Source organism: Argiope bruennichi, chromosome 7 (genome assembly GCF_947563725.1).
Source record: "Argiope bruennichi chromosome 7, qqArgBrue1.1, whole genome shotgun sequence".
Lineage (NCBI taxonomy): Eukaryota > Metazoa > Arthropoda > Arachnida > Araneae > Araneidae > Argiope > Argiope bruennichi.
Window position 1 is genome coordinate 45,848,466 of NC_079157.1, and position 21,320 is coordinate 45,869,785.

Below are 21,320 nucleotides of genomic sequence, written 5' to 3' on the forward strand. Positions count from 1 at the left end.
GGGAGCTGTGGTTGAGTCCTATGGGTCATCACCGGCCACGGTACAACCCTTCCCGAAGGAAGTACTTCCCGTCATCGATGGGAGGAGCCAGATCCCCCACCTTTTTGTGCACCCACTAGGGTGGCGAGATCCAATCACCATACTGGAAGCATCTCATTTCGAGAAGCCCCGGGGTGTTTTCACAGTTTGAAAATCAGAACTACTCATTTCCTCGAAGAAAAAGGTTTTTTTTACGGTAAATGTGGGAAACGTGACAACGTGACTTTCTCGTCATGCAATGCGAAATCCACGACAGTTCTAGAGTTATCGGTAGTTGAAATTCCACTGTTGTAGGATAAATCCTCGGAGTGTGAAATGGGCTTTATCGATCCACAACACGTTGGACAAGCAATCGCGATTTTCCCTCATTTCTTGCACTTTTTTAGGTTTCAATAAAACCCCATATCATTTCAATCATGTGTGTCAGTTTTTACCTCTCTATCTACATTATTCGTAAATTATTGAATTTTCGAATGTTAACGAACTTTTGAATCATCTGGTACATATACCATCACATATAACTTTTTTATAATTACTTTCAAATTTTTATTTATTTTCAAATAGTTCTTGGCAAATGTTAATAAATAAAGAATACTTTTATAAAGACTTTCTTATTCTATTAACATTTAAGAACTGGATAGAAGTTGAGAAATTTCTATCAAAATACAGAAAATTCTATCATTTATAAAATTTTATTTAGGGAATTATGTTAAAATTTTTGGAGACTTTGCCGTAAAAAAATTTTTTAATTTACTTCACATAATTTAACTATGTTCTTATGGATATTAAATTCTCGATGGGAGCTTTAAATTATTATTTTTTTTTTTTTTCAAAATCTTACTTTGAAAACATTACAAAGCTAAAAGAATGGAATTATGAAAACAGAGACGTTTGAGAAATCTATTCAGGTTTAGATACTAAATTCTTACTTCAAACTATTTTTTAATTTAAAAAATTATATTTAAAATTTTTTTAAAACTAATTATGCAGAAGCAAATGAATCGAGTTACAACTTGAGATATTCAGTGTTTGAAAATGATAAGGACAATCGGCTTTCATGATCAAGAAATCATTTGAAGTGCCAAAGATAAGATTTCACTTAAAATCATTTGACAAGTTCAAGGACCATGCTAAACCTTTGCAGTTAACATTTGATAAGTTATCAGTTTCGGAAAATTTTGAATTTGAAAAAATTGATTTGTATAATCGAAGACGTGGAATTTTGATTAAACAAGTTTATCTATTCAAACATTTACAAAGATTTATAGATGAAATCGACTCGATTTTTAAAATGTCTTGCTCGTGTTTTATACATTGATTGATTATATTGATTTAATTACAATTTGATATAACCGGCTTTACTAGAAATTAAAATATTTTCATGTCTAATATTTTTTGTTTAAAATTTATTTTTGAATAAAATATTATAATGCATAAAATTCTTTTATCGTCTGAAATGTTTTTAATCATTTATCAATTAAACCAGACCATTTTTAAAAACCACGGATAGCTAATTTTCACCATAAGTTATAGTATTTATTACCTAATTACTTCAAATTGTTTCATAAACACTGAAATAATATAAGGTTTCTTTGAATATATTGAGAACAATTAATTAAATAGGTAATTAATTAAAAACTTTCGATTTCCTGGCTGACCCCTCTCATAAATTTGAACCACTGCTGTTGTAGAAGGTCTGTTTCATTTTCGTATTTAGTTTTACTTTCTTTACCTTCTTTTGAAGTTGAGCTTTGGACGCATGTTTTCTTTAAGGTATCGTTATATTAATTTTCTCATTAATCAAAATTCTGCTCTCTTTTCAATTACAATATTATTTTTTCTATTACTGTGTAAAAGACGCAGGTAAAAGTTTTGAAAGTAATAACTTTTTAATCTAATTAAAATATTTTATTAAAAAATTTTATAAGCAAAAAATATTGCAAAAATAAAATGTAAATGTTGTATATTAAAAGTATAAGAATTCTAAGTCTTTGCAATGAAGTATCTATAAATTTCCTTTTTATAAAATCGTCTGCATCTATTCAATTTTTTATTAATTTTGGAAAATTTATAAAAATGTATTTATATTTATAATTATAAAATATAAATTAGCTGTCTGTGGTTTAAAAAAATCGTCTGGTTTAATTGATATTTAATTTTAAAAACAGTTCAGACGATAAAAACATTTTGTGTATTATAATAATGTACACGGAAACGAAATTGATATCTTGAAAAAGCAAAATTTGAAGTTATGAGATGACATAAAATATTTTCAAAGGGATAATTTGCTATGAATATTCATTAATGTAATAAAGAATACAGAGTAAGCAAGTAAAAATGAATTTCAAGCTTCAGAGTTTTATTTGAATAAGTTTTAACAAATTATCTCAAATAAAAAAAAAACGTTAGAAGAATATTATTTGATTAATTTAATATTAAACTACTGAAAATTAATTTAAAAATGCAAGCAAAAGGTAAGAGCACTACTCATGCTGCATCTTGAAGAATTAACAATTAAAACAATCTCAAGATCGCATTGCATGAGTTACCATTAAGTCTTCGGGACTAAGTGGGTTAAAAACTACTTCAACTTTTGTTTAGCTTTTTATGAATGATGGGAGATATTTTAACCTACCTCGAAAAGTTGAAGTTGCTCATAGTCAGTCATACAGTTTAATATTTTATTTAAAGGTTTTCTTTCAGTTGGCAATGCTATTTATTAACGGTAAATATGCAAATAAGTTAAAGCTAGCGGGAACGATCTCCAAAATTTTCTCACAATAAACTTGTAATGCCAGCGAACACCTTGCATGGCACTGGCTTACAATAGTTACGAAATATTAATTTGGCGTTCATTTAGTCTTTTTACTGAATTTATCGTGTCATCCTTAGCAGGTTATTTGGCTATTAATCCTTGGCATGCGTTAACAGAATCCGAAAATCGAATTTGTACATTAGATAAGTTTTTCATAAACGATTGAAACAAAAATTTGACACAAAACTGCACTTATAGTCGCAAAAATTCAACTCAAATTGGAAAAATTTAATTGAATGCATTTTTGAATTATTGCTTTTATATATGTCTGAAAGTACAGACCGATCGATAGACAACCTTTTGTCGAATTTGGTTCAAATTTAGATAGGTATCCGCAATACAGATGTTAAATCTGTGCACGGAACTTTATCTGTCTACCTGTCTTCGTTTTGTAATTATCATGGTCACTTATATTCGAACAACCGAGCAGGCGGAATTTCACTGAACCGATTTTATTCAAAACTTGATAGAAATCTGCAAATTTGGTGTAAAGACCACATACCAAATTTCAACAGTCTAGCTTAACCCTTTCTAGGGCCGTAGTAAGTATGCTTCCCACCAAATTTATCAATCTTTGTATGAAATTATGTAGGTTGGCATAAGTTCTGACACATTTTTTTAGTAAGTCAGAAACTTAGATGCTTCAGTTCTTTATCTCAGACAAAATAATGCCTCTTGATTTGTTACTTCATTATTAATTAACCAAATTAATTAATCAACCAAATTAAATTTATCTAATAAGCTAAATGAAACCCTTTTCTTATTCTAATTTCAAGCCTAAAAATATTTTAACATAATATGACTAGAAAAAAATGGCCTTTTAAAGGGTTAAATCGCTTTTCAGATACTTTTGTCACAGACAGACAGACACAAGACGGGTGAACATTTTCCAAAAATATATTTTACGAATTCAGAAAGGTCTAAAATGTGGAGATTCGTTAGAATTTTGTGAAGATTACTATACTTTCTCTGTACTACGTATACGAAAGAGTAAAAATGTATACAAATCAAAATGAATTAATAAATTGTGTGTGCTGTTGTGATTAAAATTGGAGCAAGTTTTACCCAGTGAATTTTTGTCGCTCATAATGGTATATGTTATTTTATTATAAGTGAATAAACTGTTTTATAATTAAAAAAACATGTTATTTGACGTCTCTTACTAATTTTGAATCTGTGAAGTGGTGGAATTATATATGTCTCATTTTATATAACAAAAGGATTTATTGATATATTTTTTTCTTATTTTGATTAATGTTTTATGTTAAACAATCAAAATGGATGTTTTTACAAAATTTTATAAGAACAAACTAGGCATTTTATTTTCTTTAAAATCATATGTCTCAAAGAATTAAGCATAGAAAATTCCAGAAACAAATCTTTTTTAATAAACATTTTATTCATTTACTTCAATTCATAATAATTATTATTTTATACACAAAAGACATTTTTTTTGTCATAGCCAATGCATTTTAAGTGAAAATTATGAAGGGAAAAAAAAACATTACTTCAAAGAGTAAGTTTAGACAGAGACCTTAATAATATCAGAAATGCAAGGTTACAAAAACAGGATGACATGATTCAAAAACACAGATACTACAAAATAGAATTATCTAGGGATTCTTCTTCATACACTAACAGGACAAGGACTGATCCAACCATTGAAAACTTTGTCCAATTCCGCCGCTGCTGCTAAGCAGAGATGATCTTTGAACGGTCCACTTACAGCCTGGATACCAACAGGAGCGCCATTGCTCAATCCTGCAGGTATTTGCGTAGATGGATAACCCAATATATTGAATATGCAGGTGTAGGCGATGTTAGGATACATTGGAATGGTCATTAAGTAGTGAGGAGGAGGTTCTGGATGGGTCGGGACCAATAGAATAGCGTCTTCTTCAAAGATTTCCTTGAATTTGCGATAGATTACTTTGTACTTGTCGAGGCAGAACTGGTAAAAGTCGTCCTTTTTCCTTCTGTCCACGATTCCAAAGTATATAGCTGGGAGGGTGTGTTCAGAGGACCTGATTATGCTCTTAAATAATTCCAACCACATGTTGATGCTCTTATTTTTTCCTTTCAAATAGAACTGGAAGGGTGGGCCGTCGTGTTCCAATAGTTTGGATTCCCAAATGTAAAAGGCATGTTGTAGCTCGGGACATACCAGAGGTGTTGCTTCAACGCCGTATTCATTGCTGAAGTGTTTTACTGCCTGCAAATTAGAAATTATGAATAAATGATCATTTTGTAGAATAAAATTAAAATTTAACAAAAGTTATTTTTGGATGGAAAATTAAATCATCCTTTATGATTATAAAGTATATGAAGAAAATATAAAGAAGAGGAAATAGATATCAATAGAATTTATAATACAGGGTGGGTAAAAAGTTCATAAAAACTTTAAAAGTTTATAAAACCGAGAAAATTAAGCAGAATAAAAAACATTTTGCAAGTTTAGCATCGATCAGTCACGGGATTTTTTTAAGGTAAGGAAAAAAAAAAAAAAAAAAAACAGCCGATAAGAAATAAACAGCCGATAGGTAGCGTTTTGTACATAAGTGAAAGAAAAGACAGGCAAATAACAAAAATAATGTTACAAATAATTTATTATAGCAATGTGTGTTTCACATTTAGACGACATTCCCACATTTAGATTCTGATGCTAATGTTTCCATTTCGGCTGCAACGCGCGCAAAACGTGTCTGCCTTAGATTTGGTTGTCCGGACCTTAAACGATCCTTCTGCAATCCAGTTTCCTCAAATCACTGAACAAGATTTATGAGGCCTGCCACTGTTTCTGAAGTCGGACTTTACTCAGTGCAACAGTCGCTGATTCCTCGTTCATGTAAAACAGCTTTACCAACAAAGCTTTATCTTTTCCACTCAGTATCCTTGTTCACATACATGATAGCATGCAACGGAGAACTGGATCAAGAACGTAAATATTTATAATCGCCTGTCTCATTTCATACATCCAACTAAATCGTTCGTACCAGCGCCATCTGTCGGCTGTTTTTTTTTTTACCAAGAAAGCTTTATCTTTTCAACTCAGTATCCTTGTTCACATACATGATAGCATGCAACGGAGAACTGGATCAAGAGCGTAAGTATTGATAATCGCCTGTCTCATTTCATACATCCAACTAAGTCGTTCGTACCAGCGCCATCTGTCGGCTGTTTTTTTAATTTTTTAACAATGTAATTTTAATTTAATAATGTAAGTCTAACTTTTGTAGTTATCTTGTATAATTGGTGGTAATAATGAAAATAAAGAAAAGAGATGTCGCTGAATTTGAAATTTGTATTATGTTATTTTACTTATCTACTTAATAATAAGCATAACTTGTGTAAATGGTGTCACTAATTTTTAGATCATTGCATCTAATAATTGGGATGCTCTTGCATGTTCTTTTGTTGTTGTTTTATTTTGCACAAACATTTGAAATATAGCTCTATAAATGTTATATGCAAGCTCATTTTGTATTTATTCTTAAACTTTCTCTAGAATCAACATTTTCGATGCTGAGAAGATTCCCTTTTTTTTTTTTTTTCTCTCTCTCTTTCTTTTATCACTCGTGGCTCTAAAATATTTGTACCCTAAGGCTCTGTGGAACCCAATTTGAAGACCACTGTTCTAAAGACTTGTGTACCACGTTACACTAATTTTTAACAAAGATTCTTTCATAACAGACATGTCACGCGAGTCATCATGTTTCCAAAGGTACTATTATTAAGCCTATTCAATAGCACAAATATAACTTCATCGGTGAATGCAAGTCATTGCGCCATTTATACCACACATCCCATTACAAAATCTACTTATTTTAGTTCCTGTTGTTACTTTTCAATAAATATAAGCATGGTTCTTGAAGACAGCACATTTATTAGACATAGAAAACGAAAAGAAAAGAAGACAGGTATTGACAATTACGTACACAGCATCAAGTTAAAACAGTTCGCGGGAGGAATGGTGCCGGAACGAAGCGCCAGAAACGTAATCAAATATCAAATCGTAGAAAGAGAACTGTGGTGGATTGTTATGTGCGAGGATAGAACCTGGGACCTTGTGGTTCGCAGTCCAGTAACATGACCACGATACAAAAGCAATTGCTCGTGTTTCGTAGCTGTTAACTGGCTTATAAGCTATTTACCACAGAACACAAATTTTAGACTTTGGATAACAAGAAAATAATCGTTTAATTGTGAATGCAATAGATAAGAATAGGTGATTCGGTAATTTGAATCATTTGATGAGTAAGTCCACGCAATTACCATGGATTATTTGACTTACTTGTATAAAACCTATAGAGAAAAACACTTTTGATACATAAAATTATGTACAAAGTAAGGAATTTATGGGAAGAATTTAACATAAGTAAAATTCGCACGTATAAGTGATTTATAATTCAGTAAATAATCAAAAGAATAGTTTCATTAAATAATAATCAGATTAAATCATTTCAAAAAAATTGAAAGGATTATTTCAATTACTAAAAAGATTTTATTTTAACAATAGACAGTAGGACATCATAAAAAAAATCATGTATTTTCGCTGTGTGTTTCTCTTTAATTTCTCCTTGTATTACCAGTTCTCTTAAGAGATAGGATGATTTCTTATTTTAATTCTTAAAATATTTACAACAATTGAACTTCTTGCAGCATAATTGTTCACGTCTAATATTAATACAGTTGTAATTTGAGAAGTTTATCATAAGAAATATAAGACATTTTCATTAAAATATCAGTCAACAGATGGCGGGACCAACAGAAGTCATCTAAAAAATGACTCGTTAAACATCGACTGTTCTTTCTTTGTCTTGAGCTGGTTATAAGTGTTTCATAACCATAGATATTGAATCAAAATAAAGGTTTATGATTCTAATATGATTTCAATTACTATTTTACTGAAATCTTTAGCTCAAGTAATAACAGATAAATTAAAAGTTAAATAAATAACTGTTCTGTTAAGTTGTCTTTTCTATTGTTATGATGAAAGATTTAAATCTTATTTGAGAATTCTGTTTCCAGAAAACGCACAAGATACACACTCATATGAAATTCTTTTATATTATTCTTTCATAATAGGGAAATAATTATTATCGATTAAAATTCCAATTAAAGCGATATGAATTATTTTAAATTAACTTATATCTGATTTTCTTTGATTTTTGTTACTCACCGTTTTAATGCGTTTCTTCACATCTGGTACTGCAGCATTCAAGATCCCCGGGAATTCTTCGATGTAGTATATTTTAATATTCTTGAAATTCACCTGTTGGGAAAAATAAAGTCTCATTAACATGCAACTGTACTAATAATAATGAAGAATGTATATATATATATATATATATATATATATATATATATATATATATATATATATATATATATATATATATATATATATAAGACTTACTAAGTTGGTTATATTATATTTATAAGTTGGTTATATTTATAAGGTTATATTTATTATATATATCTTTGCCCTTGACTTACCAAATTCAGTACAAATATATCTTAAAAGATTAGAATATGCATTTTTTTTTTTTTTTTGAAATTTTGACAGCTAATAAATAATGCCAATTAATTTTACCTAAATTTCGGTAATTTTTTTTAAAAATGGTTATTTTTGTTTAATTTTTAATAACATTATATATTATTACTACAATATAAACCGTTTTTAATATTTCATCAGATATTTATTTTATTACTCGTAATTTTCCTCCCATTTTTGAAAGATGAGGATGAAAGATTCTGCTAATTATCTGCATATGAGAAATCAAACTACGAAATCGCATTATAGATTAGGACAACACGCATTTTAAAATACCCAGACGCTAGTTTTTAATGATACGGTGGTATCATGAAATTCGAATGTTTCAGGCAGGTTCATTTACACAATAAATCGAACGAGTGTCAGGGTATCAAGTCAAAATTTGATATTTAAAATTCTTTGTTGAAGGAATCATGAACATCAAAGTAAGCATAAAAACTATAACTAAAATGAAATTAAACCGATATTTCCGGAGAAGCAGTTAGTTACCCAAGGAGACAAGATTTTTTCCCCCTTTAAATAATGAAAAAATCGTCACATGATAAAAAAAAACTATTTCTGAAAAATAAATATATTTCTTAAGAGATACAGTTTCGATAAAATGTGTTCATTATTCAGAGATTTGTTCATAAAATGTTTAAACAGATGAAGGAATATAATTGTTTCAGTATAGATAATATTCTATTAAACTACATTTGCCGGCTACAAGCAGCTCTTTCTTTTAATTGTTGTTGTATTATGATTAATTCCATTTGGTCCAAGACCTGAAACATGTCAAGGATTTGTGATGAAGGGATTGTTCGGTATCTTTTGTTGATGAATGTACCCTTGAAGTACCTAAAATAAAAATCTTGCCGATATATATATGTAAATATGACGATGTATAGATGAATATATCATGGTTGTAATTTTAAAATGTGGTATTTCAAAAACGTACACAGCAAAACTGATGTAACAGCTAAAATCACTGGTGATGTATAATATTTTATGACAACTTACAACAATCACATATAACATTGGGCCGGGATAGCCTGGTTGGTAGAGCGTCGAATTCGCGGCCCTTCCGCTGCGAGTTTGAACCCCGCCGGCCGAAGATTCCCCGCGTGCTTGGTGGCTGACGCGCGTTAAATCTGTCGTGGTCACAAAGTCCTCCATGTCGAGACTAATACCACTGGGGGTACTGGATCGGGATGATCGTTCTCTGATTCAGGTCTAAATTACGATCTGTGAATGAAGTCCGCCCCGTAAAAAGGGGTGTGACGTGTGTGTAGCTAAGTCGTTCTCTTGGCCCTAGATGGCGCTACTATAGAAACAAGAGGCACCCCCCAGGCTTAAATCCGCTGTCTTCGAACAGCGGGCTTGCCTATGGCAAGTGCCATAAGAAATAACATTTGGTACATATATATATATCAGCATTTTGCCCCAACTGATTGAAGGTATTTTGCATCAGATTTTTGTGGAAAATTTGACATACGATGTGTTTTGATGTAATAATGATAATCTGGAAATAGATAAATATTAGAAGTTTATAATTATTGCTTTTATATACTAAAATATAAAATTTGAATCCATGAGTTGAGACTCTGAACCTTCTAAAACGCGCCACATTCCTCCAAAACCGTTTAAGCTCTTGGTCTAACAAATTGCATCTCGATATACAATTATACTTTCGCCTATTTAGTTGAAATAATGAAAACAGAAACATTATTAACCTTCGGAGAAACTTACTATCAATGCGTGCTTTTCTTCTATAAGAAGTATATTCAGAGCATCCACTAAAAATCGAAAGCTCCGTCCCTTTTAACTTCAAAATGGCGATAAATATAATCATAAAAATATTGCCTAGGGATGATTGAAACAACTATACCTATATAATATTGGTTTTATCATTGATAATGATGCCACTTAAATCGCTATCTGTCGATAAAATTTGGATTAAGAATTCTTTACTCGAAAATATATCAGTTACGAAAAAAAAAAATGAATTTTAAAATTGTAAAGTATCAACGATTCGGAACGTTAGCACTCTATCCCGTAATGTATCAGATTGATATGAGCGAGGATAGAACCTGGGACCTTGTGGTTCGCAGCCGAGTAACAAGACCACAATACAAAAACAATTGCTCGTGGTGCGTGGCTGTTAACTGGCCTATAAGCTTTCACTACAGTAACATTTGAATATTTCTGAATAGAAATACTTACCTTCGTATCTAATTTCAATCTTTCATCATTACCAGAAAGAGCCTTCAACAGTAGTGGAAGATCTTGAACGTATCTGCACATGGGGCCTGTGCTTACAAAGTCGATGGTCCGGTCTTCTTTTTCTGTCTTCATTTCGCAGTAAGGAAACATACCCCAATTTGGCACGATACCTAAAGTCGATTAAGAATGAAAACTTATCCAAGCTTTGCATGTTACAAATTCCTCTAGCATATTTAAAGTGGAACAAATGTTTTTCTTTCTGTTTTTAAACAGTACCAAATAAAATTTTGGCAGTTTAAGAGCAGTTGACTGGATTGAAATCAACTAGAAGATTCGCATCTCGAATCGGGATGGAGGTGGGGGGATCAGCACATGGTTCAGTTTGTGGTTTAGAAGCCCTCAGAGTTCTACGAGTGGTCGAAACGACACTGCAGCACCTAGGTATTAACTAAGGTAGAAATTTAGAGTAAGCCCCGGTAGTTGTTCTCCTAAAGGATTCCAGTAGGCGGCTTTTCGCGTTTTAGTTTCGCGTAGAAGAAAACCAAGGAGAACTCACAATCAGCTCATCAGGCATAAGACTCTCTATTAAACAGCCCTCTCGGTATGTTGTGTCTTATACAATTTGGGTTTATAATTGTTGTCCATGTCCATGAACCAAGGACCCACGCAAAAAAAAGGGAATGTGAAGAACTGGTACTGAAAGCCTTAGTCATTAGCAAACGAAGAAATCTAACTTAAGTTCTAGTAGTTGCTTTCCTACAATAGTTCAAGAGAAAATTATTTACGTTTTAGTTCACTAAGAATAAATCTTTCCTACAACAATGCATCAAACCATTAACTAGATAGCCTTCTTGATGTGTTATATCTATCCCATTTGGTTTATTGTAGTCTATGATTCCTTGATGTCCTTGATTCATATTTCTGTTTCATGAGTCCCTGATTCACATGTGACATCAAGGAATGCAGAAAGTGAAGTGTGAACCTTCTGTTAATTTTAGCGATCTTACAGCAATTAGGTATCATTTAAGGCATAAGTCTGGCGTAAACTTCAGTAATTGCCTTTCTGGAAATTACCCACATTTGAGTTTCAATAAAAAAAAACCCAGCGAAACCCTTTAACAACAGCCCATCAAACATAAGACCATCAACCAGATATCTATCTTGTTGTGTTGCAATTTAATCCATTTGGTTTTATCATAGTTAGATATGTCTATGAATACTGGACATAGGGAAGGGGAAGTGAGCAAGTTTTGTTGATATTGGAGAATCTAGATATTAGTTGAAGTAGAGATCTCCATAATCTTCAATATAAAGAACCTGCATATTAGCTGAGGGGGAGATCTTCATAATCTTCAATATAGAGAGCCTAAATATTAGCTGAGATAGATATCACCATAGTCTTCAATAAAGATGATCTAGATATTAGCTGAGATAGAGATCTATCTCCATAATCTTCAATATGGAGAACCTAGATATTAGCTGAGATAGAGATCTATCTCCATAATCTTCAATATGGAGAACCTAGATATTAGCTGAGATAGAGATCTATCTCCATAATCTTCAATACAGAGAACCTAGATATTAGCTGAGGTAGAAATCTCCATAATCTTCAATATGGAGAACTTAAATATTAGCTGAGGTAGAAATCTCCATAATCTTCAATATGGAGAACTTAAATATTAGCTGAGTTAGAGATGGCCATAATCTTGAATAATTGCTTTCCTGAAAAATTTCAAGAGAAAATAATCGAAGATTTAGTTTCGCTTAAAAGAAGAACCAGAATGGTTTCCAACAACCGGTGCGATTGTAATGAGTAATTCTCGCTAAAGCTCAATTCATTCTATAGCTTTTTTTAAGAGCTATTGATTAAGAAAGCGTCTAAATACAGAAATAGCCAACTTGCTAGTCAGCATTCACTACCAATATTTCGTTCTGATACAAGGTGATCCTCAAGCAACTTTATCTAAAAGCACATGCGTACAAAATGAAAAATAAGTGGATGATAGGAATAGTGATCTATCCTTAAAATATTCTGTACCACGGTTATAATTTGAAATGAGATTTTACTGGAATACAGCAATAACTAACAAAATTGCAAAATTATAGCTTGTCGAAACGCATCTACCAAAAAAAGTAATTCAATATTTCAAAGTTAAATAGGAATGTTTCAAGTCAATAAAATCACTAGAGGAGTTTACATACCTCTGGATGGTTTGTGTCCGTAGATTCCACAAAATGATGCAGGGATTCGTATACTTCCAGCTATATCATTACCGATACCGATAATTGAACAGGCTGATGTAATTATGGCACCTTCTCCTCCTGGTGGAAAGAAAAAAGAAAAGAAAATTAAAGAATTATGCCAATGGAATTACAAATATATATCAAAAGTTTTGGTCTATCTGGAAACTGATTTCTTAAACTATAATAAAATAGTACCTAAAAATCCAAAAAATATATAATCCATTTTCAGTTACTTATTATGAACGTCAAGACAGTTTTAATCATATATAAGTGCATTTGAATACCATGGACACAAGACCAAAGTTAGGTGGATGAAATCTAGAATGGATTTTATCATCTCAATTTTTAATTTGTATCAAATTGCGGTTTAGATTTATGAAGAGATGACTATCTGCCTAGCATAGAGCATGTGAAAAACTCGAAAATGAAATTCGACTGTAGACTTCTCGCCAAAACTGTAAATCTGTATCAAATCTTTTATCCAATCATTTAAAAGACTGTGCTATTTCTACTGCACTATGAAGTAGAAAACATGCCATACACTGTAGTAGAAATCTTTCTACTACATTATATGAAAAAGCGGGAATCTCGCACAACTTCTACCTCGAATGTTGAAACTCTGCCCAATTCAAAGAAATCTTAAATCCTTACCTGAGCTCCCCCCGACGGTCCTTGTGTTGTCATAAGGATTCTTCGTCAAACCATTTACGTGGTTAGAGCTCTCCCACCACATGCAAAGTTCCGGTACATCGGTGACGACGAAGGGAATGGCACCGGCCTTCCGATACATTTCCGCCGCTCCACCATCCCTATCGGCTATATGGTCCTTGGAACGTACGAGTCCCGATGTTTGTTTCATTCCTGAAGAAGACGCCGGAAAGAGAAGAAGTAAAAAAGTAGAATAAATAAAACAAAAAGAAAAATCACAGATTAAAAAAAAATTGACTAAAATATATCCCTCTGGCCCAGAACGTGATATAAATTCGAATAAGATGAAAGATTACTGGATAAAATGAATAATTTAATCAACAATTGGATTTACTTATTTGTTGTAAAACAAAATTGGTACGATTACGTTTTATACATGTTCAGCGATGCAGCTGCATTTCAATTCTAACCGTTTTAAGTTCTAAACTCATACTGGGAACATGAAACAGTTAAAAAAATACTAAAATAACAAAAAGATGTACTTTACGTAAGAAGTAGCTGAAGAGGAAGAATTAGGAAGGCAACGACAACGTTTACTGAAGTGCCTCGTATTTTTCCAAAAAGTTCAACTGTCCATGGGCCACCTCTGTGAGAGGGGAAGGATTATAATTATTAAGAAGCATGCAGCAGCTGTTGTGAAATTCAACTAGCGCACTCATTCTGTAAGTGTAAAGTATTGTCAAATGAAAATGGGGTTTTTACCAGTTATTAGCTTGTAATATCAGTACCTCCAAATATTATCTAAGTGCCATTTCTGGTTATACATTCCAATGCGATTTTTATTTTTTTATATATTGCTTCTCTTCTCTGACAGTTTGTACAAAGTTTTGAATCCCTATCATTGGATTCATTAATTTAAATTTTCAAATAGTCAATCCGAAATTCATAAGAGTGTAGCGACTTTCTATATTCTGCTTTCAATTTTTGTAACTTAGATGCTATTCTTATAAAGATGGGCAATCCAGAAGTTCCATTTGAAATTTAAGCTATATTCGCAATTCTAAGATTGTGCATGCTGATTAGTTTGAGCAATTCACACTACAAAGATATCATCATTAGTGAAGACAGTCATGCAACGATTTCTTTGTAAGGTATACTATTTTTTTAATTGAAACTTCGCCGTATCCCCATACGAGGCTGCAACGCAAAGACTTATTACCGAGAAATATCTCCTCAGCTTCCTTACAGTCCAGATCTCACCTTCTGTGATTTTCATGTAGTTTCGCAACTTTAAATTTTTTCATTTTGATGAGAGGTTGCCGGGTGACAACAGCTATGAAACAATTTATTGTTAATTATTATTATAATGACAATGTTTTTTAATACCGGGATGTAAAATATGAAATTGATTATGACAAATGTCTTCGAACGAATGGCAGTTATGTTTAAATATATTCCATATGGTTTATTTCATTACTTTAAATGTTTTTTAATTGGTCACTGGAACCTACTTTCTTGTTTCCTTACTATAACTTTTCTTAATATAACTATTCGTTAAAAAAAGCGCATATATTAAAAAAAAATTATTTAAAGTTGAAATTTAATCCATAAAGAACACTTTAAATTGTTGAAAATATTTAAGAAGGCAAAACACGGGTGGATTAAAAAAAAAAAAAAAATTCTATTTTTCTTCACTGATTTGCATTTCTGCTATCATTTTGGAATTGATATTTTAAAGAATTCAACAAAGAAAAAAAATTTCCTTAGTATATAACTGTTATCTTACCTGTAATACCGATTGTTTCTTTGCAAGAGAATGGAACTCCAAGAAGTGGCGTTTCTTTGGCGATATCTTCTTCGGATTTAACTCCACTCGCCAAGAATTTATCAACTTCCTTTGCATCTTTTAGTGCTTCTTCGTAGCGTTCATCCACAGCGGCATTAATGTAAGGATGAACAGATTTAGCTCTTTCAATATATACTTTCATTATTTCTTCGGAACTGAGCTGTACATAAATAAAAAAAAAATTAGAATTTTTAACCAAATCTTGTCATATTTCAAAGACAATTTGAAAGAATTTCAATAAAGTTCAAGAAAATTTAGGCGTCAGAGCAAATTAATTTAGCATAAGATCATAAAACTGGAAACATCCTATTTGTACACTAGAGGGCGCTGTTTCAAATGAATTAATGATTATTCCCTCATTGTATTCCGTATATGTACAAACGTGATTATATATAATTGGGATAATTATCTTATTCTCTTTTGCTGAAATTATTTGGAATTTCTGTGAGTCTGCCGCTGTTATTTTCTTTACTTTGATGAGTGGTTTAAAAAGCTTGTATAAGAACAGCAGAAATGAAATAATAATAATAATAATAACGAGTTTAATTCAGTTTTTACTAGAACTCTGAATAAGATTTATTCCATATATGTGTAGCATTGTAGATACATTTAGCTTTCATTTTCAATCAATTTTTTTAAATTTGCACGTGCAGTAATTTTTATACTCTGTTTCATCCTAACTTGGCAGTATTTTAAAAGGTAGAAAATGTGATGTTTCGCGTTGGGAAAGAGTTCCCCAACAATTCCGACTTTAAAATAGTTAAAACGCGCAGAAATTTATCAAATAATATCATAAATTACAGAAATCCTTTTTTTATCAGTATGTATTTAAAATTATTCTCAAGTTAGAAGTGCTTATCTGTTAAGTATTTTGTAAATAAAGCGAACGAATAAAACTAAAAGATTGACATAATGAATTCCACTTTGGCTAGAACCGGTCTTCAAGGTCAAATATTTGGCGCGCTTTTCTTTTACGTACCCGCCAACTCAGCTTCATTCAGTTCGCAACCATTATAATGTTTCGTACTTTTTTATTCTCGCTTTTTTCCAGCTGATATTTTTGATACTATTAATCACATTAGTAGTTATTAGTTTTGATTGTTGAATATTTATTCGATTCGTTATTTTTATTCACTTCTAAAATGTCTGAAAAAGAGAAAGTGTTATCACCGACTACGCTGTGCACACCTTCAAGACGAGTGAAACCAACAAAAAGTGCAGCATGCAGAAACATATTAAACGTTTATTCTCGACTCCGAGAAATCCCTCAGATTCTATCAATCAAATCGTCGATAAAGTTTCGCACCTTACAGGTGTTTCGCAATGAACAGTTTTCCTTTTGAAAAAAGAAATAAAGGCATCCAGTCCTTTAAGTACCCCTGGAAAGAAATGACCAGGCTCAGTAGGTAAACATTCAGGTCTTGTAAAATATGATGATTTTACATTTTTTTGTATTTGACGAAAAATCCATGCATATTTTCGTAGAAATGAGATCCCAACATTAGATAAATATTTAAAAGATGTGAACGATTATACAGATATCTTTTCGAAACATTAGCCGAAATACGCTTTACCGAATATTGAAAGATTTAGGGCTTTCTTTTGAGAAACGATGAAACGAAATGAAATAACATTAATGATTTATTAAAATAATGTATCAATAATATTGAAAAAATAATGAAAATAAAGAAAAATTAATTCTCCGATAAAGTGATAATATAATAACGTAAATAAATATTTACTATTTGGCGAAAAATTTGCGAGATAAAGTTTCGCCAGCTATCTGCATTTTTAGTAACTTTGTACTTTAAAGTAACCCAGTTCCCCTGACAGTGACTGTGATTCGGCATACCTAGAATATACACTACTGCCAAGTTAGGGTGAAACAGAGTATAGTGGACAGATTCCATTTATTTAGTTGCCTCTCTCTTTCAAAAATGAAATTCTAAATATAAGATTTCCATATATTTCAATCATGAACGCTACTATCCAGAGTGAACAAATAGTCTTCAAAGCTCGCTATTTATTTTATATTGTGTAAAATGGAGTGAGTTTATTATTATTATTGCTTTTATTATGTCAGAAAAATGATGTTGTTTTGGTTTGGGGTTTTTAAAGCCTCAAAATGCGAGAGCAGAAAACTGGCGATTTACCGTTTTGGAGGAACCAATTTATGGCTTTTAGGGTTATTAGAAAATGATAAAGAAGATTTGGCGACTTATCGCCAACAAAAAATTACAACTTGGTGCGAATGTCCGCCATGTATCCGATTCTCCTGACTGATCAATAAAGGACAGGGTCCTAAGAAGTAAAAGAAGCACAAAGAAGATGGGAAGGAACGCGAAACACTGAGGTGAGGTAATATATATATATATATAATTTTCAATTTTTCTAACTAATAAAAAAATCTTGCCTCGAGATAAGATTTTGGAGCTCGAACACTTTGAGATGGGTGAGGAAGGGGGAACACACACACATTGTTTTCTGAATATCGACGCATGCGTAATCTGATAGTCACGTGACTGTTTAAAAACGGTTTAAATTGGTTTTTCACGGAAAAAAAATTCTGACCTCGAAAAAATCTTTTTAGAACTCGATTGATTTTCAGAAGGTGAAAAACCATCACTATTCTGAATGTTGGTGATTGCGAAGTAAGAGTCATGTGAGAACATGATGTTTACTGCTGAGTTGAGACTTAAAAAAAATAATGCTCTCTCAGATAACTTGAAATTTTGCAATAGCAGATTTTTTTTTTTTTATTTTTATTATTTTTTTTTATTGAGATAAGTAAATGAAAGGCTGGATAAAAATTCAAACGAATTTTCTAATTTGCATATCTTTATAGCTTCTGATTAATTTTTTCCGTGCGTTTAATAATTGTAATTTGCATTTTTTAATGAAAATAAAATATGTCAGGAAAAGAATAAAACTAAATTCTGAATTTGTAGAAATTTGTTTTAATAATATAAAACAATTTGGCTACATAATAGCTAACAAGAAATTTTTTAAAAAACTGACGCCTTCAGCAAATTTTTAAAATATTTTCGACCTACAAAACAAGAAATTATTGTTAAAATGTCACAAATTCCAAAAGTAAAAGAAAATGTAAAACATAATCATTAAATTTTTGTCTTATATTGCTAAAATACTTACCTGTCTTTTTCTAATTTTTTCCGCTAGTTCTACAGCTGGTATTAGAAGAATTTTATTGTCGATGGCGGGAAGTTTCTGCGTCTTACCCATAAAAAGACGGTAAAGAAAATCCAAAACGTAGTCAGAATATGGACGAGTGATCGTCACTAAAATGCGAATAAACTCCGCACATATTCTCAGAATCTGAAGTAATATATTGGTATTTTAATAACAAAAATGATAACAAATGATTTTAAAAAACGTACAAGTTCTGGTCAATGATATTTACAAGTGAAATCAAGTTACAGAAGAAAAAAAATTTGAAATGTGCAATAGATACAAAACTGATGCATTCATTTGTGCAATAGATACAAAATTTAAATATAAAAACGCGAAGGAATTTTTTCTGTTCATTTATTTGCAAACATTGAATACAATGTTACAATTATTAGTGTATTTAATTATTGCCAGTATAGCTTGCATCTACTGATTTTTATGATACACAGAAGAGCATTTAAGAAAAGAGTGATTTAATAATCGCATAATTTACTACTTATTGCATACTATACCTTGTTTATTTAATATAAATCCAATCAGTTTCAGAATGACATAAACAGTTTTTTTATTGACTGAAATGACTGTTTATTTCTGTGGTATATTATAGGTTATGTTACGTCAGAACTTCAATTAAATATTTTGGATTTCTTATTTCTTTGTTTGTTCTAATTTTGTTCAGATTTCTAAATATCGTTTTCAACTATCATATTTCTTAGCATTATTGATGTTAATCTAACAAAATTATATCGGCGTTTTTTTTTTTTTTTTGAATTAGTGATACTTTAAACTAAATTATTTGTAAAATTAGTTGTTATAAATTAGTTTTTAAATATACTCATCAGAGTACTAAAAAAAGTTTTTAATTTCTCTCAACACATCAGAGTATTGAACAAAATCGTTAGGCATAAACATTATTTTTATTGGCAATGCTTTTTAACAACTCAGATGTATAAATTAAAAAACTTGAAAAAGATTTGAATGTATGATTACTGATTTTCTTTTATGCATTAAAACATCTAAAAGCTGATTCATGATGTATTGTTTTATATTTTAAATAATAAAAATATTTTTTAAAATAGAAAATATAAATGTCATAAGAAAAAAAAAAATTATAGCGCATAATATAAACGTTGCATCATCAAACGCTAGTGACACAAACACATGCACAATGTATTTTAAGATTCAACATGTAATTACACATCACATGATATACACAATTGCTTTTTTCATTTGGTTTCATGAATAAACTCTAATAACTCAAATAAGCATTTCTTAGAACTTGCAATGTTTGTTTTTCCGTTTTATTACGGCATTTCTTACAGTTCAGATTACTGCTGATTTCATTTCTTGCATCTAAAATTAGCTACAAAAGTAATATATCCATTGCAAAGTGAAATAATAAAATGTAGGAAAAAAACAACCTAATTTTGGCAAAAAAAAAAAAAAAACTAATTGCATTGCTAAAACCTTTACCGACTTTTTTTTACCTTCGAAAAGTAAACGAACGCTTATAATCAATTAGCAATTTTCTAATGCAAGTAGAGTGTTTTTAATTAAAAATTCGTTAAATAATTAAGAAATTTGTGCGAAAATAAAAAATGGAGTTTCGTTTCTTAACAAAATTCAGAACAAACATTATATTCCATTTTTTAATTTTCAACTTGGAGTTGCAATTTGACTATTGTATAATTTTCCAATTTTCTTTTTACAACATGCTTGAGAGCTGAATTAAAAAAAAAAAATACGCGATATTGACGAAATACATAAATTGTTTGCAATAAACTAATTAATTTCGATGACATTCTGAAATAATTAAATTTTTTGTTTGAACATATTATTTTGTCTAAAATAAATAATTAAGTAAACAATTATGAGATAATTCATTTTTTTTTTCAGTTTTTCAGCGGAAATCAAAATCGCATCATAATTTGTATAATATTGCTCATTGCCAGTTTAAGAATTAAAACAATACAAAAATATAAAAATAAATTTAAATATATATATATATATATATATATATATATATATATATATATATATATATATATATATATATATATATATATATAATTTTTAATTTCTTAACGAAATGTTTTTTAGGAAAGTAGAAAAAAAAATTAGACTGTAAAAAATTTTGTGAAATATCACTTTTAAACCGCAGCATCCTGTTTGTGTATAGTGCATAACTGCTGAAATGGCATTTAGAATTATTTACAAGGATTAGTTTCTATTACGATGTGTAACGTCGGATATAGCATTTATGCAAATATATATATTTTTTAAAGTAAATACAAGATACTAGAAATAACATAAGGAATAATATACTTACGACGGACATGATGATGTAATTAAAAATAGATACCACCTTTAGATATCTTCCTATAATTCTTTTTTCTGTAAAGAGTTATTTTGCAAGCTCCGAAAATATATTAAAAACTTCCTGGTCGAAAAATTTCTGCTTCTCCTTTTTCTTTTCCTGTAAATCAAATGTATGCATGAAATTTAAATTGTTTCCTCAATTTCTTAAAACCTAAATCATACATTATTTTTAAATTAAGAATGAATTTTTGAAAGATTGATTCATTGAAATATTATCTTGAAATTTTATTTTCAAAGGAAAATGGAAAGTTATAACATATTTTTAAGGGAAATTTTTAATTCAAACTCACAAAAGGATAAGATCTTCTAACTGCAATTATAATATATAATATTAACAGTAAAAAAATGCAAAACATAATCGTTCTGTCTATTAAATATTAAATACATATGACAGATAACTGCAT

At 30.4% G+C, this 21,320-nt stretch overlaps 1 protein-coding gene across 2 annotated transcripts in view; it reads right to left on the bottom strand.

Moving 5' to 3' along the window:
- Positions 1 to 4,358: 4,358 nt before the first annotated feature.
- The window catches only part of LOC129976751 (fatty-acid amide hydrolase 2-A-like), a 43,110-nt gene continuing 26,148 nt past the window's right edge, over positions 4,359 to 21,320 (bottom strand). For both annotated transcript variants that reach the window (XM_056090483.1, XM_056090484.1), the window contains exons 2-9: positions 20,867 to 21,013; positions 18,502 to 18,684; positions 15,289 to 15,508; positions 13,506 to 13,715; positions 12,813 to 12,932; positions 10,611 to 10,780; positions 8,034 to 8,126; positions 4,359 to 5,066 (exon numbers count right to left, since the gene is read on the bottom strand). In XM_056090483.1, coding sequence (XP_055946458.1) covers positions 4,482 to 5,066; positions 8,034 to 8,126; positions 10,611 to 10,780; positions 12,813 to 12,932; positions 13,506 to 13,715; positions 15,289 to 15,508; positions 18,502 to 18,684; positions 20,867 to 20,875 — 1,590 coding nt within the window. In that variant the 5' untranslated portion in view covers positions 20,876 to 21,013 and the 3' untranslated portion in view covers positions 4,359 to 4,481. The remainder of the gene's footprint in view (positions 5,067 to 8,033; positions 8,127 to 10,610; positions 10,781 to 12,812; positions 12,933 to 13,505; positions 13,716 to 15,288; positions 15,509 to 18,501; positions 18,685 to 20,866; positions 21,014 to 21,320) is intronic.